This window comes from Oryzias latipes, chromosome 24 (assembly GCF_053564925.1).
Source record: "Oryzias latipes strain Hd-rR chromosome 24, Olatipes_Hd-rR_3.1".
Lineage (NCBI taxonomy): Eukaryota > Metazoa > Chordata > Actinopteri > Beloniformes > Adrianichthyidae > Oryzias > Oryzias latipes.
The window spans coordinates 17,290,986-17,315,947 of NC_136260.1; the positions used below are offsets into that span (position 1 = coordinate 17,290,986).

The 24,962-nt window shown below is 38.5% G+C and overlaps 1 protein-coding gene across 9 annotated transcripts; it reads left to right on the forward strand.

The window, feature by feature from the left end:
* The first annotated feature begins 1,442 nt into the window (after positions 1-1,442).
* LOC101157100 (protein EFR3 homolog B) lies at positions 1,443-24,649 on the forward strand. Of its 9 annotated transcripts, none has more exons than XM_011491606.4 (24): positions 1,443-1,652; positions 2,247-2,388; positions 10,619-10,695; positions 12,497-12,624; positions 12,915-13,065; positions 16,125-16,246; positions 16,507-16,668; positions 18,951-19,085; positions 19,874-19,952; positions 20,037-20,172; positions 20,260-20,421; positions 20,504-20,615; positions 20,724-20,775; positions 20,861-21,033; positions 21,109-21,184; positions 21,271-21,432; positions 21,513-21,644; positions 21,732-21,799; positions 21,884-22,011; positions 22,123-22,214; positions 22,297-22,345; positions 22,498-22,604; positions 22,682-22,731; positions 22,823-24,649. In XM_011491606.4, exons 2-24 carry the CDS (start codon positions 2,382-2,384, stop codon positions 22,926-22,928), a joined length of 2,466 nt encoding a protein of 821 aa, XP_011489908.1. In that variant the 5' UTR covers positions 1,443-1,652; positions 2,247-2,381; the 3' UTR covers positions 22,929-24,649. The 9 variants fall into 9 exon arrangements, with proteins under 9 accessions (XP_011489908.1, XP_078799115.1, XP_011489909.1 ...); XM_078942989.1 differs by having other exon boundaries at positions 1,456-1,652; positions 2,250-2,388; positions 16,507-16,656; XM_011491607.4 differs by having other exon boundaries at positions 1,462-1,652; positions 2,250-2,388.
* Positions 24,650-24,962: the final 313 nt, after the last annotated feature.

The window sequence follows — 24,962 nt, forward strand, 5'->3', positions numbered from 1 at the left end:
AATATGAATCAAAAGTGTTGTGGAAATTGCAGAAGTGTTTTTAAAATAGATATTTTGTTGTGATTGTATGCTTTGTGTTCAAACATTAATTGAACTGACCGTGCATTTTAAGACTGAGACAAACCAATCTCTTCTCTTGGCCTAAAGCTCAGTGAGGCCTGAAGTCCTGCTAAGCTGGTTATGTTTCTGAGACTGCTAATTGTTTCCAGGCAACACTCAAAGCTCTTAAGGCTGATCTAATGAGCTCCCATCTGTCCCCGGGTGACTGTGTGGCTCGGAGCTTTCATACTGGTTACCGCACCTCTAAAAATAACTCTTCGGTCTGAGACGCGCAGCTCAACTGTAACTAATGCACCAACTCAACAACCAACTTGCAATGACTTCAGTGTCCACAACAAAATAAACAAAATGTTGGACATTTCTCAAGTCAAACTAGTTTGACTGCTGAAGACAAACCCTCATAACTGAATTCTTTCTGACTACTTTGTATATTTAGCAGCTAGCTGACTCACACTTTACATTTATAATCAAACAATGGATCCAGCCCGACTGCATGAGACTTCTTGCCAAACATCTGTTTGGATCCAGTTGGTAGGTTTGGTTGTGTTTGTCTCCATGATCTGCTCTTGTAACGTGCTTCAGATGTTGGAAGTCAGCCAAAGATCTTTAAGTTAATGTGTGATGAGTGATTTAAGGACAAAGTGGAGAGTTTTTGTTAAGGACAGTCCACCTTAAATGCTCTTTGGCTTATATTTTCCTAAACTTTTATCTTCTTGCTTGTATCTACAGAGATCTGGTTTGATCTCCCACAGAACCAGTAGTGGAAAAATGTTTGTCTGTAAAAAAAAACATACTTCTTACTAAATGTACTTTAATATAATTAAAAACCTCAGACATTCTGTATAAAAAAAAAACAGCTATATTTGCCTCAAAATATTACTACTCACAATCAGTGGATGTCATATTTACTTTCACTGCATAGATTTTTACCTCAGATAAACATCATGAGGAGCATAAAACGTCGCTGTCATGCTATCATTATGGAACTTTTTTGTTATTTGAAGCTATGTTTATTATGTTCTTAATTTTAGGGGGTAATAAATATCAAACTAATGAAAAATATTTTAAATTTAAAAAAAAATTGAAATTGTTAAAAGTAGTTTGATGAATTTCCACTGCTTGATGACTTTTATTCAGTCTTTTGAACAAATTTTTTATTCAGTCCTTTGAACAAATTAATTTAATCATCCAAAAGTGATTTAAAAAATAAAATAAAAATACAATTGACAATACTAACATATAACTCAAAGCCTCTTTTCAAACTAAAGTTGTTTGTGCTTTTCACCTCATTTCATCTGAAATATTGATAAATAAATTTGTACTTTTTGTAGTACATTATTTTATCTATTGCAGAATATTTTTAACATGTTATTAGAATTTTTAGGGACATCCGGTATCCATCATGGGTGGTTCTCATGGTTTCAGCCCTGGGCTGACAGTCAAAGGTAGCCAGCCTCTGCTGCTGCTGGCTAAATGAAAGATGCTCTGTGGTGTTTAGACGTTTTTATTTTATTTTATTATTTTGAGCCAAGCCTCCTCTGACAGCCCCTCGCATGCCAAATCTTAAAGGGATTTATTTTACCTACTTCATGGTAAGAAAATTAGATTTTTTTAAGAGAGAAAAGTAATTTAGACATGTTTGGGCTATGTAGCTATAGCAAGAGTGTCCAGTGGCATAGTTCGATGTAATTTTTAAAGTTAATTTACATATAAACAACACGAGTAAGCACTTTTTAAGACTTTAGGTCTGCAAATATGATTTTAAAATGTCATATCTTTAACAGTAATCCACATGAGTAGCATCCGATACTGAATTCAATCCTGTTTTTTTGGCTAATGTAGCGGTTAGCAGGACTGGATAGTCGCATATTTAAATGTGATATTTAATATAAAAAATATATGTATATACAACTAACGCGATGAAGAGATCTGTATTGTGGCCTACAAATTATTTTTAATGTCACATCTTTATTAGAAACTAAGATGAAGTAACATCCGGGACTGTGCGACTATTAGCTTGTTTGCTAATAGTTAACGATGCTACTACATATTCCAGCTTTTACGTGTCTGTCACTTTCTTGCTCCAAGCTACATACTTATTATAAAGTTTTTTGGTTTGTAAAAAAGATTTTATAAAATAGTCCATTTATTCGGGCCTTGAATAACTTATGAATGCTGATTTTTAGCAGGCCAAAGAGAAGCCAGCGGGTTTCTTGATTTTCAAACCCCCAGTGGGAGACTCGCTCCAGCCTTGACGCGCATCCGTTCACCTCGTCCTTTTGACTCGGAAACGTAGCGCCCCCTTGTGGCTCCCATCAATCATGACAGGTAAGAAACACCAAACGACAACCCATCAGCGGTATGAGGGAGAAATTCACACTTAAAAAGTGTATTAAAGTGCCTAAAATATATGTTCACTATAAGAACAAATTGGGGAAAAAGTTTTTAAAATGTATCTTGAGCTTTGTGTCTGGTATCTAAATTTGCCGTCAGGTGTGTGAGGTGTGAACTTACAAAGAAATCAGAAATAATATACGTCCTGCAGCAACTGGCATCCATAGCTTTGTTCCCTGAAGTTTCAAACCCACTCACTGAGGAACAGCCTCACAGTGCCCTTCTTTCTTTGCCCTTCTCCACCCTCTTTCTATGGTTGTTCGATAGTAAGGCCCATTGTTTCAGAGATGTTTTTTTAATGAGCGAGATTCACACTGAGGGCAGACCTGCTGTTGGAAGGGCTTATCGTTAATCTCTTAGTTAATGCGGGCAATGTACCTATGCAGTAATATGAATTATCAAGAAGCCTCAGGACAGGGACGGGGATGTTTTTAGCTCAAGGAGCTCCTCTGTTGGATTTATGAGCGTTTTTGAAACTTTATGCAAACGTTGCAATGTGGCAGTAAAAGTGTTTATGTGAAGTTTGTAAAAAGAAACAGCAACAACTCAGCTGCACAGATCGGAACTTTTATTTCTTTTTTGAGCGACGGTTTTGGCCTTGGATTTGATTGCTGCCGTGTTTCTGAAAGGAATGTTGTGTGCTTGAGCGTGTGCGTTTGTTGCCTGCGATGCCCTTGCCTGCATCTGATGTTCCAGCCACTCAGAGGCTGGCACTTGACTGCCGCACCCTTCTTGACCATCATGTTGGCAGGGGTAAGTGGCAAAATTGAGCCCTGTTTGTCTTTTGTTTTTCAACTAGTTTCATGTGTACATGTTTACTGTCCTTACAAAAGAGGATTTAATGTTGTTTTCTGAATATGCTTGACTTTTTAGTAATGGTGATTAGTTTGTAAATTATTAAATTAATCAAAGGCTTTTGCTGCTGAATTCTAGATAAGAAATTTGGAATCTCCTACACAACCTTGAATTAATTTAAAAGACGTTAAACAATAATATTGAAGAACCACTGATCAGAATCTTATTTTTAGTTTTTTTAACATGTTCTTGTGGCATTTGTCCATGGAGGATGTATATAAAGAAAATCTAGCTCAAAATTGCTTTTTGAGGATTGCTGTTCAAATAGTTGTGAATCAGAAGCAGACGAAAAAAATTCTGTTCTTATTTGTGACGTAGAAAATGGGCTGGGAAGACCACAAGCTGTTCAGTTCCATTCCGATGCATCCACTTGCAACTAGATCCATGAATGTCTTTTACCTCATCCGGGCTGGCATCTGGATCAAAACTGTACGGCTAGATAACTCCGATATTTCTTGCCATTTTTGTTGCGCTGTTAATGTTTGGTTGGCATTGTAAGGGGCTGTAAGCTAGCAAGAGAGCGTATAAATGGAAAACTCTCAGGACAACTGTCACACCCAGGGAAATTTCGAATGAACTACCTCTGCTCTGCAGAAATTATGTCAACAGGGCTTTTCAGTTTGCCTAAAAATGGCATAATCATAATTAAAAGATCACTGGGAAGGCTTTTAGAAAAGCTCCAAAGTTGATTGGAGTGTGACCAAAGTTATGTAGCGTTACAGGTCAATACTTTGGGGTTGGAAGAGCAAAGCAGGGGGATGCCAAAAGCTTTGAAAAAGCCAAAAACGCAGCCCAGTGCTTCTTGAAATTAAGTGCATCATTTACAAATGTCAAAAGGGATGCAGTACAATATCAGCAGATTATTTCATAGGCAGATATTAATAAAAATACGTATTATTAGCTTAAAAAATTGCTGCACTGATGTAGCTTTCACCATCAAAAATGTCAGTATAAGAAAACAACCTGACATTTCATAAGCATAAAAATGTTTTAGTCAATGGTACATTGAGGGTTGCTGCAGTGTCCCTGTGCTTGAGTTAATGTGGATCTAAACAGGAGTCGAGGTTTCTGCTCGAGTAGAGAATTTGTTTGGCGCAGGTGGGAAGATTTGTCATCACACTCCACCGCCTGGGCTGTTCTGTTTATGCACTGTCTGGAAAGAAAAAAAAAGAAGCTAGGCACAGAAGAAGATCTTCTTCCTCTGATGTCAATCTAATGAAATATTTTAAGGGTGAACCATTAGGAGGTTCACAGAGACATGAAATAGCAACCTTTCTGTTCTCTACTTAAATAGGCTGTTACTAAAACACAGTTAGTTGTTGCAAATATGAGGGCATAACAAGTATTGAACTACTTGAAATCAATAGGATTGTACTTTTTGCTTGTTTTGATGCTTCTGCTTGCATTTTATGAGTAAATAAAAGTATCGAATCGATTCATGTAGAAATGCATGTCTGAACAGACTGCAAACCTCTGTGCTTTAAAGTGTCTCGCTGAAGGAGACAATGTGATTATTTGTGCATATACACATGGATATGGAAGGTATTGTGGTTACATAAACAAGATAAAGGTGGAAAATCTGAATGATGGGAAGAGGGGGAGTGACAATTGAGGAGGAAGAAAGGAGGGGGGGATATTTTGCGCCAGAGGGATCTCTGTCCTTGATGCATTTATTTTTTGCTCTGTGACTTCAGTTTTTCCATATTTTTCCCTTTGCAATATAGTTTATGTTAAAAAAAATAGTGCATGTGTTTGGTGTGACTCAGAAGGAGCACTGTTGCAGAATGATGGGAAAACCCAAGGTCATTGCAGCATGCTTTTTCTCTGGTGTTGTCAGTCAGCCCCATTTTGTGTGCAAGCGTGTGAGTCTGCATGGCAGAGAGAGAGAGCGTGTGTGTGTTCGTGTGTTTCATAGCGTCAAGGCAGGCTTTGCACCAATCATGGAGCACGCTTCATATGCTTTTTAGCTGCTAGAACACGTGCAGGCATTTTTTTTTTATTCCCAGAGTGAGAGGTGTGCATTTCTAGTGCCTTTCGGCACAGCAGTGTGTCTGAATGAGAAGCCGAAGCAACATTTAGCAAAGCGTGTGTAGTGAGACATCACGATCAATGTACGGTAAGGAAAACGATCCTTTTTACCTCTGTGTCACGTCTGACAGCGTCAGCGTGTGAACTCGGTTGAGCCAGTTTTGCTGCATTCTTTAAACCAGTTTCTTTTGCTGCTTCCCTGGAACAGATTTCAGTTTGAACGTCTCTCGGAGAAGCTTATAGGAGTTTTTTTTTTAATGGTTGTGGAGATTCTCTACCCTACAAAATAAAGGACAAGGACACCTGGATTCAAAGATGTTCATTTTTTTTGGTAACAGCTTTCGATTTGTTTAAAATCTTCTGGTTTCATCTGTCGCAGTCGTACTCTAAAAGTCTTTTCATTCATTACCTTTCAATATAAGACATAACCAGGTGGTGACTATAGTTCTTGGTAATTTGGTGTTTTCTTAAAAACCAAACAGGAGTGTGGGCAGATAGAGCTTTAGATCATGTGACATTACTCCTTATTGATGATCTAGGTTACTGTGGTCGAACTATTACTGGAGCTTGTAGACATTCTGTGGAGATGGAAAAAAGGCATTTTAATTATGATAATATTGAAACTTGAGTATCTGGGCTTTCAGGCTCATAAATTATCTACACTTGAAGTTCATACTTGAGAATTTAAATAGTTCTGAGTGAATATAAATGAAATTTAGAGTTTAATGTCTTTGTAGCCTAGTTGCTGCTTGACTCTGATTTATGGTGCTTTAAAATAACTTTGTGTCATGAGAATTTGTTGGCTGCTATGTCCGATTATCAATGTGTTGGCCTCTCTTTTTCAGCCGTGTTCACTGCCGCCCACACTGGATTGTGTGCTTTGAACCTACATAGATTTACTGCCAGAGAAGACCTCTCTGTGTGTCTCTACACATGTGTGTGCGTACCTGTGAGAGCGTTTGACATATTGACGTTTTTCTGCTCGCTTTAATGACCAACATGAAGGCTTCTCTCATTTACATTTACACTCTTATAATACCCCTCTCCTCATCTCCTGCACAGCTTCAACAAACTAAGGCCCAGATTTGATGGATCTTGGCTCTTATTATTCATTTCATTCATTCATTCATCTTCTAAACCCGTTTTTTCCCTTTCGGGGTCCCGGAGGTGCTGCAGCCTATTGTTTTTTCTTTAATTGAATTTTTTTCTTCTGATGTTTGCAGAATTAGCTTTATGTTTGAACATTTCTGGAAGCCTAGAAATAGCAGGAGGTTGCCTCTTTTCGCCTCCCTCTTACATAATGATAACCCCAAAGGGTGACAGGCTTGTTACAATCCTGAGAAGTGACTTGGATGTGTTAGACAAGTATTGATACCACAGTAGTGTGTTGGTTTTGCTTCTCTCTGACTGTTTTCTGCTTAATGAGTTCACTCATCATTCTGCGGGTCTCATAATACATATAAACCACACAAATTGGATTGATATATGCAAATAGGTCAACGTTTATACTTTATTATATACTTTTGTGATACAAAAACATTTTTGTACCACAGTTTTAACTCTTCTTCATCAGTCATTCACTCTGTGAAAGCGCTAAGCCTTCCTGGGGGAAATGGAAAGTGTAATCTGTTAATGCCCCAGCCCCCATTCTTTTGAGGATAAAAACTGATTTGTGATTGGCTGGCTTCTTGGTGTGATCAGTGTAGGGGTGGAAACCCCCCCTTTATGTGTACATTCACATATTAAATCTCTAAGTAAGGAACCACACAGATATGCCCACCTTCTTCTGGTTTTGTTGAATTCATCTCTTCATGACTCATTCGTTTATCTGCAAATGAGGTTTTATAAATGCGAGGTGTGTTTGGAAGTGTGGGGTAGCTTGCTGTCTTATCTGCCTAATGTGTTGGTCATCACATCATGCAGGGTGGGTGGATGTCATGAGACCCCCGCCTGGTTCGCCTTCCACCGCTGTCATGCAAATCCACCCACCGTGTTTTGCTGACAACCCAACCAACCTATATTATGAACAACACAAAACGGCTGCCCCGCTTTCTTTTTGACGCAATCTAAACCAAGCTTATTGGATTTTTCTCTGCCACTGAGTCAGATTAAATATTATTTGGAGCTGTGGTAATGCAGATTTTTTTCTATAATTACAGGTGGACTGAAATTAAAATTATGTAACTGCTCTTAGCAGTGACAGCTTTTTCCCCTTCTTAACTCACATTCAGGTTGTTATCACTGTTTCTTTAGCTGAAAAAAAGGCTTTTAGTTAGTGCTGCAAAATCTCTGGTTGCTTTGATGGTAAATTCACGAACAACTACTTAATTGTCGTTCAAGGAATAAAAGTGAATGTAAGAGCAATAAAACGCTTGGAAATTTTTTCTTATTTAGCAACCAAAAGTGAGTTTTGTGCTGAACAGAAGGAATGCATTTGTCACATTGTTCTGTTACTTAATTTCCACCTCGATGTCTTCCCTTTCTTTTAACTTCTGCCTTTTTCTTTTCTCCACCTCTTCATTTTTATGAATTCATCACCTGAACTCTGGGCTGAAGCTGCAAGAATGAGCAAGATGCAGCACCTATAGATTCTGAAGGCTCATTTGTTTCAGGTCCTACTAAACTTCAGCAGAAGTTCTGCTGCTGAAGTTCATGTCACCTCGCTTGAGGATGATAGAACTTTTGGTACAGATGCTTAGACAGTAATTAAAAGATTCAGGCCCCCCGCTACACTCGATGTCCTCCTTCCAGGCCTGTTGCTGTCACCCTGTGATAACTGGTCACCTCGCTTGAGGATGATAGAACTTTTGGTACAGATGCTTGACAGTAATTAAAAGATTTCAGGCCCCCCGCTTACCTCGATCGTCCTCTTCCAGGCCTGTTGCTGTTCACCCCTTGTGATAATGGTACTGTTTAATCGTTGGATCACTGTTCTGTAATCATGAGGGTTTAGTGTCAAATAGCTGAACTAAAGGGCTTGTTGGGGAAGGTTTGTGGGGTAAAATGAGAAAGGAAAAGAAATTGCAGGTTGTTTTGCTTTGGGCTGAAAAAAAACAAACAGTTTTATACATATATATTCTATCTATCTATCTATCTATCTATCTATCTATCTATCTATCTATCTATCTATCTATCTATCTATCTATCTATCTATCTATCTATCTATCTATCTATCTATCTATCTATCTATCTATCTATCTATCTATCTATCTATCTATCTATCTATCTATCTATCTATCTATCTATCTATCTATCTATCTATCTATCTATCTATCTATCTATCTATCTATCTATCTATCTATCTATCTATCTATCTATCTATCTATCTATCTATCTATCTATCTATCTATCTATCTATCTATCTATCTATCTATCTATCTATCTATCTATCTATCTATCTATCTATCTATCTATCTATCTATCTATCTATCTATCTATCTATCTATCTATCTATCTATCTATCTATCTATCTATCTATCTATCTATCTATCTATCTATCTATCTATCTATCTATCTATCTATCTATCTATCTATCTATCTATCTATCTATCTATCTATCTATCTATCTATCTATCTATCTATCTATCTATCTATCTATCTATCTATCTATCTATCTATCTATCTATCTATCTATCTATCTATCTATCTATCTATCTATCTATCTATCTATCTATCTATCTATCTATCTATCTATCTATCTATCTATCTATCTATCTATCTATCTATCTATCTATCTATCTATCTATCTATCTATCTATCTATCTATCTATCTATCTATCTATCTATCTATCTATCTATCTATCTATCTATCTATCTATCTATCTATCTATCTATCTATCTATCTATCTATCTATCTATCTATCTATCTATCTATCTATCTATCTATCTATCTATCTATCTATCTATCTATCTATCTATCTATCTATCTATCTATCTATCTATCTATCTATCTATCTATCTATCTATCTATCTATCTATCTATCTATCTATCTATCTATCTATCTATCTATCTATCTATCTATCTATCTATCTATCTATCTATCTATCTATCTATCTATCTATCTATCTATCTATCTATCTATCTATCTATCTATCTATCTATCTATCTATCTATCTATCTATCTATCTATCTATCTATCTATCTATCTATCTATCTATCTATCTATCTATCTATCTATCTATCTATCTATCTATCTATCTATCTATCTATCTATCTATCTATCTATCTATCTATCTATCTATCTATCTATCTATCTATACACATACACACACACACATCATTACTGTATTTGGGTGTAGTTCTTACAGCTTGCTAAATGCTATTTTGATTTGGAGCTCACATCATGACATCACATTAAACAGAACTGAAAAAAAGGCAAATTAAGAGATTTTTTGTGGACTTTCTGCACATTTTCCCAGCATTCCCAATGACTCATTGCCGCCATTTCGTTTCAACCAATCAGAATCCTCCTCTCTCAAGCTTAGAACGCCAATTTACCGGGTATACGTGTTTATGTTGTACACAAGCGTATCTTTATTGAAAGGAAACTGTATCTTTGCTGCACTGCTGTTGTTCATAAACTTCAGAACAAGCATTTCTATGAGTTGTTTGTTTTTTGTTTTTTACTGACCCTATCTTAACACATTTGTTAGACAAATTAAAGACATAATGTTTTAGAGCTGGAAGAGCAATTAGTTCAAAGTTTGCATAATTTTTTTCTGTATTTTCTTGGACATTTGTTATATTTTTGCTGGTATTTAAAGTTGTGATGAACTCTGGCTGTAAAGGAAATCAATTCTTGTGTGAAGATTATTTCTTCTTTGGATAAATAACAGACACATTTAAGATTTAAGTCTGAAACTTGATTAGAAACAGTTGTAAGTGGTGTGTCTTTAGTTGTCTTATTTTAATTTTACTGGCATCTGCCATTTTATTATTGACAAATACATTCAACGTACCGGTAGTTTTTTTTTTTACCGCCATTTATACGCAGTTGTTAACACTGGAATTGATGGAGAATGAAAGCTACAAAGGGGATTTTTGAGGCAACATATATGAAAGATTTATTTTTTTGAATCAATGGAAAATTCATTTTTTTTTAAAATTGTTTTTCATTTTTACATTCAACACATGCAGGGGAAATGAAAGAAATGTTTTAATGATATTTAATGAGACATAAATTAGGTTTATATTTTCTTTTCCTTCTGCCATACATGTCCTATATATCTCTACTGTGGATGTCCATTTTGTTCACTCCCATGTGTTTGTGTCTGTCGTTAGGGGTTTGTGGATGCTGTGGGGCCCTCAGACCTCGATACAAAAGACTGGTGGACAACATCTTCCCAGAAGATCCAGAGGTGAGAGGATTCTGCTCGTTTCCCCCAATCACTTTTCCAATAAATCTGGATGCTAACATTAACGCATTTCTAGTTTATTAGAACTAAAAGATGTTTTGTAGTTTATCTGTCTATTAACCATTTATTTAAACATGAATACAGTGATAAAGTGGTTTGATAAAACTTATTCCTGATCGTACAGACATGTTTGTGTCTAAATGCCTTTCTTGATACAGATATGTCAATTGTTTACGGTAGTTACTTTTAATTTAAAATATGTTTCTTACCTTCCAATATTTTCACACAAATATTTATATTTCATTTAAGAGTTTTAAAGTCCCGCTCTGATCAACTTTTGATCTATTTTAAAAATGTTTCCAGTTGTCTTTTAATTCTAATTGTGCAGTTTTTAGCCTAAATATAAAAAAGGCCTGTGTCATTTACTTGGACATAGTTTCTGCTGTAGCGCATTAGAAATTTGATTCCGAGTTGTGGGTGGGACCATTGGAGTGGAGTAACTCCGCCCCTCTTCCCCTCCCCGTGACTAAAAGCTAAGAGCAGGGGGCTTGTGGCTTGCTTAGTGTTTAATCTATGTCTTAAATAAGCTCTCTTTCAAACGATTAAGAAATGCAATTTTTAGCCAAATTTTCTTCCTCCTTCATCATCAGAAAAATGCCACTAGAAAAATGCTCTTCATTGCAGTGGGTCTTGGTGATGGATTATGTTCATCAGTTGTAGAGAATCCTAAGGAAGTTTGCTGATAACCTGAAAAACCCTCAGATTTGGGAGCCAGCTAATGATACAAATGAGGCTGCTTTGAAAGCAGTTGTATCAGCAAAACATTGTGTACCAGTCAGCTCAGTAAAGACGAATGCATTGCTGCATGGCTGGATGTTCCAGCTTTGCTTTTGTTTTTATTCAGCTTTTCTCTATTCATCTTTTATAGCGTTTCTGTAGATTATTGCATAGTACAAGTTTGAATTCCTTCTCCACCTACTACATAGTGCACTATATAGCACTAAATCGCTGAACATAGACCACAATGCATTGTGTTTGAACAATTGTTGTGGAAAAAATGTGTTTACATGTATTTTTTTAATAAACCATCAATGTTTTCATCATCAGAAAACAGTGGATTCATAAAATAGTCATAAAAAAATCATATCGGTTAAATTGTCACTTTTTTTCATATTCCCCGTTTTAAATAGAGTGGTGAACATGGTTTTTGAATTGCTTTTAAAATTCAGGGCGCTAGATAGCCCCGCACTATATAGTTTTTTATTAGTTGGGGGTTAGGGTGGGAATTCGAACAAAAAACCTGAATATCTGAGCTAGTCTAATTTAGTGAGGCAATCCTGCTTCTGGAATACTTATCACATTAAAAACACTGACTGAAAGCATCTTTTAAAATAGATTTACTTATTCATAACTATTTTAATGCATCTTATTTGTGCTCTTTGAGTAGGACTCCAGCAGACGATGGATGTTTTTAGCACTCTGCAGACCAAAGTGAGGCTCAGTGAATTGGGTCAAGGGGAAAACAGGAGGAAAAACTACAACATAGTTATATTTTTCTAGTGAAAGATTTTGATTTGAAACTCCGTTTCATGCAGATATGACTGATGTAGTTAGATAATTTCAACAATACTTACTGTACTGTGAGAGAATCTCTTTAATAAAAGGTTCTCACATCAACACATCTCACATCATGGGCTCTGTTTTGACAAGGACAAAATGTTTGAGTTCCACTTTTTACTAGCTAAAAAAAAAGACATTAGAGTTATTTCCTATATTTCTTAAACTTTTGCTTCCCCCCGTCCAGGATGGGTTAGTAAAATCCAACATGGAGAAGCTGACGTTTTACGCCTTGTCAGCTCCAGAGAAGCTGGACCGCATCGGCGCCTATCTTTCCGAGAGGCTGTCGAGAGACGTGGCTCGTCACAGATATGGGTACGCTGGTGTTGGCCGTGTATTAACTTTGCAAAGTAAATCCTGAACCTTGGTTTTTCTTCAGTCAGGCATGCAAGGTTGGTCTTTTTAATAGCTTTGACTTGATTGGGTCACCAGTCTCCTCTGTCTCTTGTTAAACTCATCATAGCGGTAAAAAAAAAAACCTTCCCAGATTACAGTCCATCTGAAATATGTTCTGCATGAGCGGGTTTACTACGTCCTCATTTCTTCTGGACACAGATTAATTTTTTCCCACGAGATTAAAGGCTCTGTTTTTCCTTCCGATTTAGATATGTGTGCATCGCCATGGAGGCTCTGGACCAGCTGCTGATGGCCTGCCACTGCCAGAGCATCAACCTGTTTGTGGAGAGCTTTCTAAAGATGGTGCGAAAGCTGCTGGAATCTGACAAACCCAGCTTGCAAATCTTAGGAACCAACTCGGTGAGTTTTAGAATGCAGTATGGCATCATTTGTTTTTGTGATGCAGTGACTAATAACAGAGATCCTCAGCTCTGCTGTTAGAAGCGTTTTCATGGAAAGTGAACATAAAAATGTTATTTTTTCCTTCAAACATTGATTTTTCTTCATAAAGCATAAATTAGAAAGCCTAGAAATGCACGTTTCTAATTTTTTTCTTCTGTAAGCACCATAAAGCCGACAAGATGCCGTGATTTATCTCCATAAATATCACCCAAGCTGCCTCTCACTAATGTGTCTCAGAGTCTAAAGCCTTCCTGTTGCATAAAAATGCTTTCCACGGCACTGGCTTTAGTGCTATTATCTAATCAGAAGACAGGAAGCGTAATGTATCTCATGTCAGAGCATTAAAAAAAAGATGGGGGAATCTTGAGAGGAGTACATAGTAGCATCCCAAACTAGACAAGAGCTTAATGGCAGATTGGTGGACGGAGAGTGACGAACGTCAACTGATGTGGGAAGCGGCTATTGTCTCTGTGAGACGGGTCATCCGAGGACAAGTAAAGGAAATCTGATTAGCTGCAGACCAATGAAGATAAAGCTTTGCATTCTCAGACATGAGCTTCACACTCATCCTGACCCGCTTTGAGTTTCTCCTGAACTTAAGTTTGTGTCTAAAAGTAATAGATGTTTTAATAAAGTAGGTAAAATTGAAAAAATACCTTTTGGACTTAAATTTAATCCATTTAGAAAAAATTTGTCTAGAAGACACAAAACCATCAAACCCAACAAAATTTATTACAGATGATTAAAAACTATTATTCATTGGAATCCAAAATAATCACAGTAATGGTATTTAATATTTTTATAATAATCTATATAAGTAACTAACCTATAAATGTTAAAAACTTCAAGAATATTTGTGAATCTCAACCTTTTCTCTGAATTACAAATTAAAATCTCACTGAAAGTCCAACTTTGGTGAAATTGTATTTATGTTGTTTTGTTTCTTGTAACATTTTTCTAAAGATGAAGGACATATATAAAGGCAATTGAGCTTAAGGCCAAATCTGAATTACTTCTCTACCTCTCTGGCTTCTCTTTCCCTACATTTATCCCTCCAAGAAAAGATATATGGAAAAAAAACAGTCTTTTTAAATTTGGACGTTACTATCGCTTGATGACATCATGACGCCGTCATCTTGGTTAGCGCTTAGCTGCCAGCGCTCGGAAAATACATAACATTGCTTTTAGAACTTTGAAAAGGCAAAGACAGAAACACAATACTTTCATTTAAATGTAAACTACTGTGCTTCATAACACACCCACGTGAAGAAATGCAGCCACAAGCGTGACCTATCCCCCTACCGGCGGAGGGATAGCCAGCTCTAAGTCGCTACAGCTCCTCCTTAAAAACCCTTTTTGGACACCACTAAAGCCTCAAATGCCCCTACAATGTGAGCAATAGGGAGAAGAAGGAGGGGTAGGGAATCAATTCAGATTAGGTCTAAAATTGCGTAATTGAGTATTGCTTTATTCAAATTGCTGTGAATCAGGAGCAGACGAAAAAATGCAGCTTAAAAAAAGAGCCTATTTGTGACGTAGAAAATACGCTGGGCGGACCACAAGCTTGCTACTGCGAGCTCTCAGCAACGGGAAGTGGGGCGGGGTTGCTTTGCACCAGAAGTGCCACAACTTGGAGATGAAGTTCTAATGAACTACTGCCGAAACTATGTCCTAGAAAAATGACACAGGTTTTTCAATTGGCTAAAAAATTGCAAAGACCAGTGAGAACGCTTTTTAGATAAGTCAAAAGATGATTGGAGTGCGTCTTTAAATGCTCATCATAGACTTTCATATTTGCTTTTGATTATTCTGTTGAACTCCAGTTTGAAGGTTCTGATTTTAGTCCCAATTTCTAAAAGGTTGTATTTACTAAAACAGCATTAATGGAAGTAATGTGGGATGACTTCCAGGCAGACGTGAATCGCTGCTGCAGCTTTATAGGATCTCTCAGAAGCTCACTTCAATTTAATTAGCGTGCAGGATAAAGTCAAGTATGGGACTTTAATTAAAAAAAGCATTCTGGTTACACACTGAGGATTAAAAACATAGACTTTAATAGACTAAATTAACTTTTACATTCTGGTGCTTTTCCAGTCTTTGCTTCAGTTTCCGTCTCGTTAAATCTTAAAGATGTAATGATTGCTTTGGGTAGCGTCATTACCGGACGTGATCCTGAAGAGATCTCCTTCATAACTCGTTAAGTGGAGACGGGTTTGAAGCCAAATGTCAGACATTAGCAGGCGCGGTGGGAGAGCCAACCCCCCTCTGTTGTTTTTAACGCCTAATGAAATGTTTGGAGCCGCGGTGCAACTTGAACTTTACAGATGTTGACATATTTGAATGAAATTCATTTAAAATTAATGTGTAAAGTGCATCACAAACTATTGATCTCATTATGGAAAATACCTTTGGAAAAAAAACAGAGTAATTACAAATTGAAAGGATGTGGAAGTTAAAGAAAGCTTCTATACTGGGTATCGGGTTATGGAATCATTTACAACAATAAATCAAAGAGTCCAAATCAATAAACAAATTAAAAAATGTAGCAGTCCCAGAAAATGAACAACAGTAGTTGTTGGTTATTTTTTGTCTAAATTCTATAGTTGTTTTAAAAATAAGGAACCCTCATTTGTTGTTTTTTTGCTTCTTTTTCGTTTTAGAGAAGGAAAAAATGGCTATATTAAATATATAAAGGGTGCAGAAATAAGTTTTCTTCTTCTACTCGCCTTTCATTGTCACAGAAAAAAAATTCAGTGTGGCATTGTTTTGTTTTTTAAATTATGTTGTGGTAATAGTCAAAGAAATCGGGAAGATTGTCTTAATCTTTTTAGTCTTCTGTGTTTTGTTTGATGTAAAAACAAATGGTCTTTATTATCCCTTCAACTAGCCACACAAGACCAAATCAATATTATTTTCCTTGTACACAATCGGTGCTTTTAATAAGATGTTTTCGAAATGTGTTGTACTGTTTGGTTGCACGGGCAGTTATGGGGTCCAAATTTTTCTGCTCGTTTCAGTTTGTAAAGTTTGCAAATATTGAGGAGGACACGCCCTCGTACCACCGCAGTTACGACTTTTTTGTGTCGCGCTTCAGTGAGATGTGCCATTCAAGCTACGAAGACCCTGATATCCGCACCAAGTGAGTCTGCTTCAGACATAACTGCTATTTAAAGACCACTTTGGTTTATTTTGTCTTTGTAGATTATTTTAAGAAGTTTTTTTTTAACTTGTCATTTGTTTTGCTTAAAATAGACATATGTATCTTTGACAGGACAAATATAACTTTCAAGATAAAAAAAAAAGATGAATGCCAAGGATAAAAATCATAGTCTGAGCTAAATCCAGGTGCCCTTCCTTTTCTGGGTTGTAATCAAAATGCCTTGTGGTTCTTCCCGTCAGCATCCGCATGGCAGGCATTCGGGGTTTGCAAGGTGTAGTGAGGAAGACGGTGAACGATGAGCTGCAGGCTAACATCTGGGATCCTCAGCACATGGACAAGATCGTCCCCTCTCTGCTGTTCAACCTGCAGAGTGAAGAAGGAACTGAGAGGTATGCAGGCAGGTATGCAGGTCTCTTACAAGTGAAAGAAAGAAATGTTTTTCAAACCTGTTTGATAACTCCTGAACCAGGAAGTCCTACATTTTTTGCCTTTTATCGGACTCTGTCCTTAGTGTTTCTGCCCAGATGAAACAAAGAACTCACGCTATTTTAATAATGGAGAATCTGATGACCATGAGCTGATGTAAACTGACAGAGGGTTTTATTTCTGTCTCAACTGCCACAGGAAAAATCTGCTTCTTAAGCCTTTGTGACCTGTAATCACAAACGGAGCTAAAGTCTTAGTCCTTAATGCCTTAGTCACAACTGCCCGTATGGGGACAAGAAAACAGGCTGTCTGCGGGCGAAAAATGGGCAAACCTGTATGGAGCACGTGGGTGGCCTTCATGAAATATTAAGATCATAGACCATAGAGCAAAAATCGTAAACATGTTTTCTTTTTGTCCAACCCACCCCAAATCCTGCATGCTGGCAAGTAGCTCATTAGTGCTGTTCAAGTGATAACTTTATGCTAACTTATGGACACTTGGATATCATGTGCAGACTGTGTGCGTGCAGCATTTGCTTGTGGTTGGTGAGGAGCCAGTTCTCACACCTTACTAATGACTAGAACGCATTAACATTATAAAGGCTCTAAACTTCCTCATTTTACAAAAATAAATGTTCTGCCTCTGCTGGAGAGCGTTCCAGTTTAGCCACTAGGTGAAGTTAGCGCTACAGCATTACACTGTATTCCAAAATGATTTGAGCAAAACACTGTGCTTTAGACCACAAAAGGTTACTTTTAAAAACATTTTTCCTTAAAAAAGTTTGGAAAATTCCTGCCTGTAAGTATATATAGCTGTTCATTTAGTCAGCAATGTAAGTTTAGGTTAGCATTAACCGTCCTATGGGAAATTCCATTATACGTTAGCATTAAGCTAGTGGACTCATTTTTGTTATGTGTTAGATCATCAGGAAAGGCTTAAAAGATCAATCTCTACTTTTATGGGTCGATTATTGATAGATCGATTCAGATCGATTGAGCGATTTCATCAACCCAGCCCTAAAAAACATAGGTGATATTGTTCTTCTAGCTGGAAAAAGATTCATGCATCAATGGGTTAAGATGCGGCCGCTCCTCTCGTCAACCCTCCACAGATTTGGACAACCCAAAAACCTGCAGCACACGTATGGGTCAGCCCCCCATGTGGAGGGTTACAGTCTGGCAGATTTGAACACTTCTCATGTCACGTTTTTGAGATGTTGGGAGGTCTAACAGTTTGCTGAAATGGATCAAACAGAAGCATGTAACAAGACTTTTATATTCACAGTCCTGACGCCTGCTTGTTCAGGCATTAGTGATGTCAGACAGGGACAGTGGGGGGCAATAACGTGAACAGAAATAGTGCAGTAGACAGAGAATTAAAGCTCTCACACACAGAGCATGAGGATTCAAGCATCAGTCTCTGTTGGCAGCACCATACGTGCTGAAATTCACTTTGACGTCACGACTGAGATCAAAGAACTGTGGAGACAAAGGGGGGGCTGTAACATGGACAGATTGGGTGGAGGATAGATAATAAAAAAAATAGAAAGATGTTGGAGTGAGAGAGTAATATTGTTCTGCGCCTGCTGGGCGTCCTCATTTCCTCCATCTCATTGTCACCCTTCGCTGTCTGTACAGAAGGTACTGACCTCCAGGTGGTGCCTTTCTTACCACTTAAATCTCTGCAGACATGCACAAAATCATCGAAAGTCGGAGTTTGGAAAATTAGATTTAAATTCTGCACATTGCATAATCATTTTTTTTCCTATTATTTTTGGCTTTACAAGCTGGAAATGTTACAGGTAAATAAACTATAATAAAACTGAAGGATTTTTTTTAAAAGCATGGACAAATGTGAACATTTGGGATAAATTTAAAGAAAATTCGAAAGGCAACTCCTGGAGTTGAAGGCGCCTCACAGGCAGGATTTCATATTTTCTCCTCTAGCAGCAAACAAGATGAAAGAGTGAGGATGTTAATAAATAATGTCGTAATTGTCGACTAGCAGAGGCGAGTCATGGCCGTGCTGCAGCGGGGTTTTTAACTATGCATAGGAACAACCCACACACGAGGATCCAGTCACAAACACGTCCCAACAGTCAAAACAAAGGCTCTTTTTTCCCAAGAAAGCCTGTCTTTTGTGGAAATATTGCCCTCTGACTCTTCTCTCCCACTCCCTTCATCCCTCCCTCCTGTTTGCCCTTTCCTCTCCTCTACTTCTTTTGCTTCTTCCTCACCTTCACCGCCCCCCCTCCAGCCGCTCTCCCTCTCCGCTGCAGGCATCAGAGAAGGAGAAGGAAAGCCCGGTGGAGCTGACGGAGCGCTGCTTCAGGGAGCTGCTGGGAAGAGCCGCCTTCGGCAACATCAAGAGCGCCGTCACACCGGTCCTGATGTGAGGCAACCTGAACCCTTCCATCTCCGTAGTTGTTTCTCCGTTTGTTTTTGATGCGTCTAGAAGGCTGCATCCTAGTGCTCTATGCAGTGTCGACATGGGGCGCGACAAGGGCGACGCAAGGTTGCACAGTTGTTACTTGTGTGTCTGAAGATGGCAGATTGAAATTTTAGATCCCTGTTGTGATTCAAGGTTTCCTGCTTTTAATCTGTGATCGCTGGCTTTAGTTAATCCCGTGTTTTAGTTTGTATTTGCTGTTGCAGACAGACCGATAATCTCTGCCTCTGCTAAAAACTTGCTTCAGCTGATCCAGGAATAATTTACTAAACTGGAAGATTTACTAGTTGCTCCTATTCAACTTTGTTGTCTGAGTTAAATCCTACTTTTTTTTATTTTTAAATCTTATAGTCTTTAGAAAAGCCAAATTAGAATGTCATGTCAACATAGCCCACTAAATACAATGCATGGATATGATATTTTCATAATTCTATTAGATTTTTTAATAGTTTGTTCATTCTTTTTTTTAATTTTGAAACTAATTGCTTGTCAATTTTAATATTCTTATGCATATTTCTTTTTCGTCCATCCAGCTGTTCAGTTGTTGTTCCTTAATTTTGCATATAGTTTTGTAAAACGTATTGTTTATATATACCGGTAGTTTTATAGACTTCAACAGCAGCATTGAACTTGTGATCTTCTCTGGGGATTTCGGTTCCTCCTCTCCATCTTTCCTGACAGTTTTCTAATGATCTCCTTTGTCTTCTCTTGCCTCTCCTCTCCGCCTTCAGGCACTTGGATAACCACTCTCTATGGGAGGGGAAGACCTTCGCAGTGCGTTGCTTCAAAATCATCATGTACTCCATCCAGGTGAGGGATCATCACCTCCATATTTTTTCTCTGCAGGAAACGTCTTTTCACAGATTTATAACATTGTTTGTGCTGTTGATTCAGTCCCAGCACTCTCATCTGGTAATCCAGCAACTCCTCGGCCATCTGGATGCAAACAGCAAGAACTCCGCCACAGTTCGGGCTGGAATAGTAGAGGTTCTGTTGGAGGCAGCCGCCATTGCAGCCAGCGGCTCTGTAGGTCAGTGACTTGCATGCAGGCGTGGCGTCCGTGTGGGAAACTAAGTGGCTACGATTTGATCAAAGTTTGTGCTCATGGTGTTTGCAGGTCCCACAGTCTTGGAGGTCTTTAACACTTTGGTCAAGCAGCTCCGCCTGAGTGTGGATTATGAGTTGACGGGTTCGTATGACGGCAGCACAAACATCGGGACCAAGATCATCAAAGCTCACGAGGAGAGGCAGCTGCAGGAAGCTGTCATTCGGACCATCGGTGAATCTGCAGGCTGAACATCTTCTTAGACTTTGATCTCTGATTTGATTTCTCTGATGTTCATCTTTCTTTTCTCTTTCAGGCTCTTTTGCCAACACCTTACCCACCTACCAGAGATCAGAAGTTATGCTGTTTATAATGGGCAAGATCCCTGTCCCTGGAGTTTCTCTAACTCTGCCCTCCTCAGACTCTGGGTGCGCCATCCATTTTGCAAATTTCACTTTTCTGAAATCCTTCATTTATTCAGACTCTTATTGAAAATGCTAAGGATGTATTTGAATTCTGTCTTGGTGGATGTGCAGGCCGGAAGTCACAAGAATGATTCAAATCATGTTACTGAAGTCTTTAGTTCAGGTAAGTGTAACTAATTGCTGATTTTGAGATACTAATTTGAAATTGTTCCAACTTTTTTGTACAAATATGTCTGCTAATCCTTCAGGTGACAGCCGGTTTCCAGACCACAAACATGCTCACAGCGCTGCCCAGCTCCTTCCTGGAGCCGCTGCTGTCCTTCTCTCTAACAGAAGACCCTGAGATTCGACTGCTGGTGCTGGAAATTCTTCTCAGTCTTATCGACAGGCATGAGAACAGACCCAAGTTCTCCAGAATCAGGTGTGCATCCTTTCAGTCAATGAACACAGCTTGCTCCAGCTTGTGTTGACTTTGTTGGGATTTTTTTGTGCACAGCATCGTCTCTGACATCTCTGTGCTCAAGCTGAAACTGGACAAATGCTCCAGACAGGACAATTTGTTTATGAAAAAGGTCAGATTTTGTTGTGTAGAAAAGTTTGATAAATGAATTTGTTCTTAAAGCTGTAGAATAGTCGCTCATTTTTGTGTATTCTCCAGCACGGACAGCAGCTGTATCGACACATCTACCTGAACTGTAAGGAGGAGACCAGCGCTCAGGAGCACTACGAGACCCTCTTTGCACTTTTGGGCCTTCTCAGCGTGGAGCTGGCCAACGAGGAAGTGGTGGTGGACCTCATCCGCTTGGCCCTCGCTTTGCAGGTCCAGATGGGTCCCCTTAAGTTGTTTGTAGTTTTGTCAGCTGGAAAGCGCGGACCTCATCACTCTGTGCTTCTTTGCAGGATCTGGCTCTGTGTACAGATGAGCCTCTGCCCACTTATAACCGCTGCGCCGTCCACGCCCTCGCTGCTGCCTACCTCAACCTCATCTGCCAGCTCACCACTGTTCCAGCCTTCTGCCAGCACATACATGAGGTGTCCTTCTGCACCAGTTTTTTTTCTCCCCCTATCTGTTGGCGCTAAAACCGCTTCTAAACTCCCCGTCCTCTCTTTGTCCTTCAGGTAATTGAGGTCAGACGAAAAGAAAAACCCTACCTTCTGCCTGAAGATGTCTTCACACAGAAATCCAAGTATGGATCTTGCAATTAACGGCCAAAATATGACCTACTAATACATGATCATTCAATGTTCTCTCTTTGTTTTTTTAAATCTAGGCTGCCTTCTTCTCTGGATAAGATAGATGCGGATGTCTTGTTTCTTCAGTCAAAGATTACTGAAGTCCTTGGAGGAAGTGGTTATAATACAGAGAGGCTGGGGACACCGTATGTCCCCCAGTACACAGGTGAGGAGCCCCTGAAGTCTGCCTCACTAATGAAGAAACAAACCCATCACTTGCAACTATTTCTGAATGTTCACCCCTCCAAAAATGTGAAATGTCTACAATTTCTTTCAGATGAGGACCGGCTTTCTAAGAGGAAGAGTATTGGAGAGACCATCTCTATCCAGATGGATGTAGAGTCTCGAAATAGTCCAGAGAAAAAGGAGGTAACGTCTCTAAAAAACTTAAAATGCACACATTTAAATTGACCTTAGCTTGGTTTTTATTTCCTATTCTTTCACTGTATAGAGGACACCAGCTGAAGAGATCACATTTGAAACACTGAAAAATGCTATTGGTACGTTCACTTTTATTATTTTCTTTTGTTTTAAACTATTTATTTGTCTAAATTATTTGGCTGCAAGTTTTTAAATGACAATAAAAAAAAAAATCTTGTTTTTCTTGTCAATCATTCTGTCAAATAAAAACTGGTATTCTGTCGCCCCCTAGTGGACAGTGTTGGTATGGAAGAGCAGGAAAGGGAGCGGAGACGACAAGTAGTGGAGAAGTTCCAAAAGGCTCCTTTTGAGGAGATAGCTGCCCACTGTGGTGCTAGGGTACGTCGAAAATAAACGTTTCAATCCACAATTATTTGTGGATTCAGATGATTTCTGACACATCTTTTTCTTTTTAGGCCACAATGCTGCAGAGCAAATTGAATCAGATATTTGAGATCACAATCAGGTACACAGATTTTTTTTTTTTTAGAAAAGTCAACAATGGCTGTTGTGTTCGACTCACTGATGATAGCAGCTTCTTTGTTTCTGTCGTTCAGGCCTCCTCCCAGCCCTTCTGGAACCATATCGTCAGGTTACGGCCAAACCCAGAGTCGATCTGTTCCCATTTATGAGATGAAGTTTCCTGACCTTTGCGTGTACTGAGCCACAAACTCTGCAGCAGCGTGACAAAACGGATTAACCTTTGAGTACGGGGAAGGGGATCCGTGGAACCGATCTTCACTGTAAAGTCCTCTTGACTGTGGAATCTAACATCCATTATATACATTTGGGGAAATCTCGACTGCAGCTGCAGAAAAAGCCTCTCCTAGATCACATTCTGAGACCTGTTGTAATAGATAAGGAACCAAACGTAGTCAGTCATTCATTTCTAATTAGACATTTCTTCAAAAACTCCACTGGTTGGAGTTTTCTTTTTAAATGCCAAAAAAAGATGGTGACAAATTTTGATATCAATTTTATTCCCTTTTTTAATCCTTATAGGGTGCCATATTTCAGTCACAAAATTGGATCAAAGATCAATTCTTCTAATATTTTTTGATAAACAGGCGTTAAAGGTAAGCTTACTGGGACTTAGTGTGTTTGATGTGTCCCCTCCAGCACTCAAACTGTGCTGAGCTGTAGTTTTTCTTTTGCCTTTTTAGTGTTAACCAAAAGTGCTTTTTCTTTTATGTTTAGGCATTAACTTCATATTTTTACATTATTTATTATATAGGTTTTAATTGCTTACTGAAGAATCAACAATGCGCAATCTTGATCACAGGAAACTCCCTGTTTACTGCAGTGTTTACATCCAACTAGAGAAATATTTTTTCTTTCCATATACATATATGTGTACATATACAAAGAAAGGAATCTTTAAGATGGTGTACAGAGCACTGAGGATTTATGTGTGTATATTGTATATTCTAAATTTGAAATAGAGTGGTTGTGACCATAGTTAAGGTAGTGTTAGCCATCTTTAAAAATCTGCATCCAGAGACTCATCGAATTGAAAGAAATCCAGACCCAGCAACCCGACGTGCGTCCTCGCCGTGTCATCCTCAGTCCTGCTGGAACGGCGGTGCATGCAGCTTTGCAGCGGTGCACCCGTCACACAGAGACCCGAAAGCCATTTTGTGTGCAGACGTTCATGCACACGTAGGTATTTAAGATTATATTGGCAATAATTTGGTGCGGGTCTGGCTTACACAGTCCAGGTGTGAGTAGCAGATCATTATATTTTGAACTTTTTGCAGTTCTGTGACGACTCGGTATGTGATCCATTGTTGAGGCCTCCAGCTGTCTTCAATGTGTTTCTTTGGAACTCTGCTTTCAATTTGGTCATTAACTTTTCAACTTCTGAATGTGGCGCCTGCTGTATGTGTAATTCTTGTCGTGGTATGGACAATCTGTTGATGGTGACCCTTTTATTTTTTTAAATAATGCGAGCGAACATTTGTGTCTGTCTTCAGTTAGCGTTCCTGTCACGGTTTCCTGCTTTGTTCAGAGTCTTCAAGCGAACAAAGGACAGGCTGGTAAAGATCAACCATCTAAACCCTCCAGTGATAATTTCCAATGTGTTTTTTTTTTTTTTTTTTTTTTTTTAGGATCTTGAACTTCTAGTCAAGATCTGTAAATCTATCGGTCCATGTCGTCATTGCACCATGAAATTTGAGGGAATTATTTTTGTTTTTCCATACATCTGTTTACGGTGTAGTGTTGTATGTCTAATCCTTTAATTCTGTAAGTTTGCACTTTAAAATTGGGATAACCTAGTGACAAAGGCAGCTTTTCCATAAAGAAAATGCCTTACACGTGTCATTCCTGACTGCATGCTAATGTTGTTGCTGTGGTGTACAATAAATGTATCTGTAAGCTCCTGACGGTTTGCTTTTTTTTGTTCATTTTAACTTTGAATTGCTCCTGTTGGCTGTTTTTATATTAGAAGTTTCCGAACACAAACCAAAGAACAGGGGTGTCCCCCCCGATCAAGGTCTTATGGTCAGTGTCATACTTGTTTTTTACCTTTGTCCTAATCACTGCCGATTATCTAGATCAGGAGCGTTCCATGAAGCAGAAGCTGCAGGGGCATTTGAAAAACAAACAGTGTAGGCCGCAGGGACGGGGATGGAAATGAACAAAGTACACCATCAGAGCAAAGCACTAATTCTTTGAAATGGAACCAACACAATACTC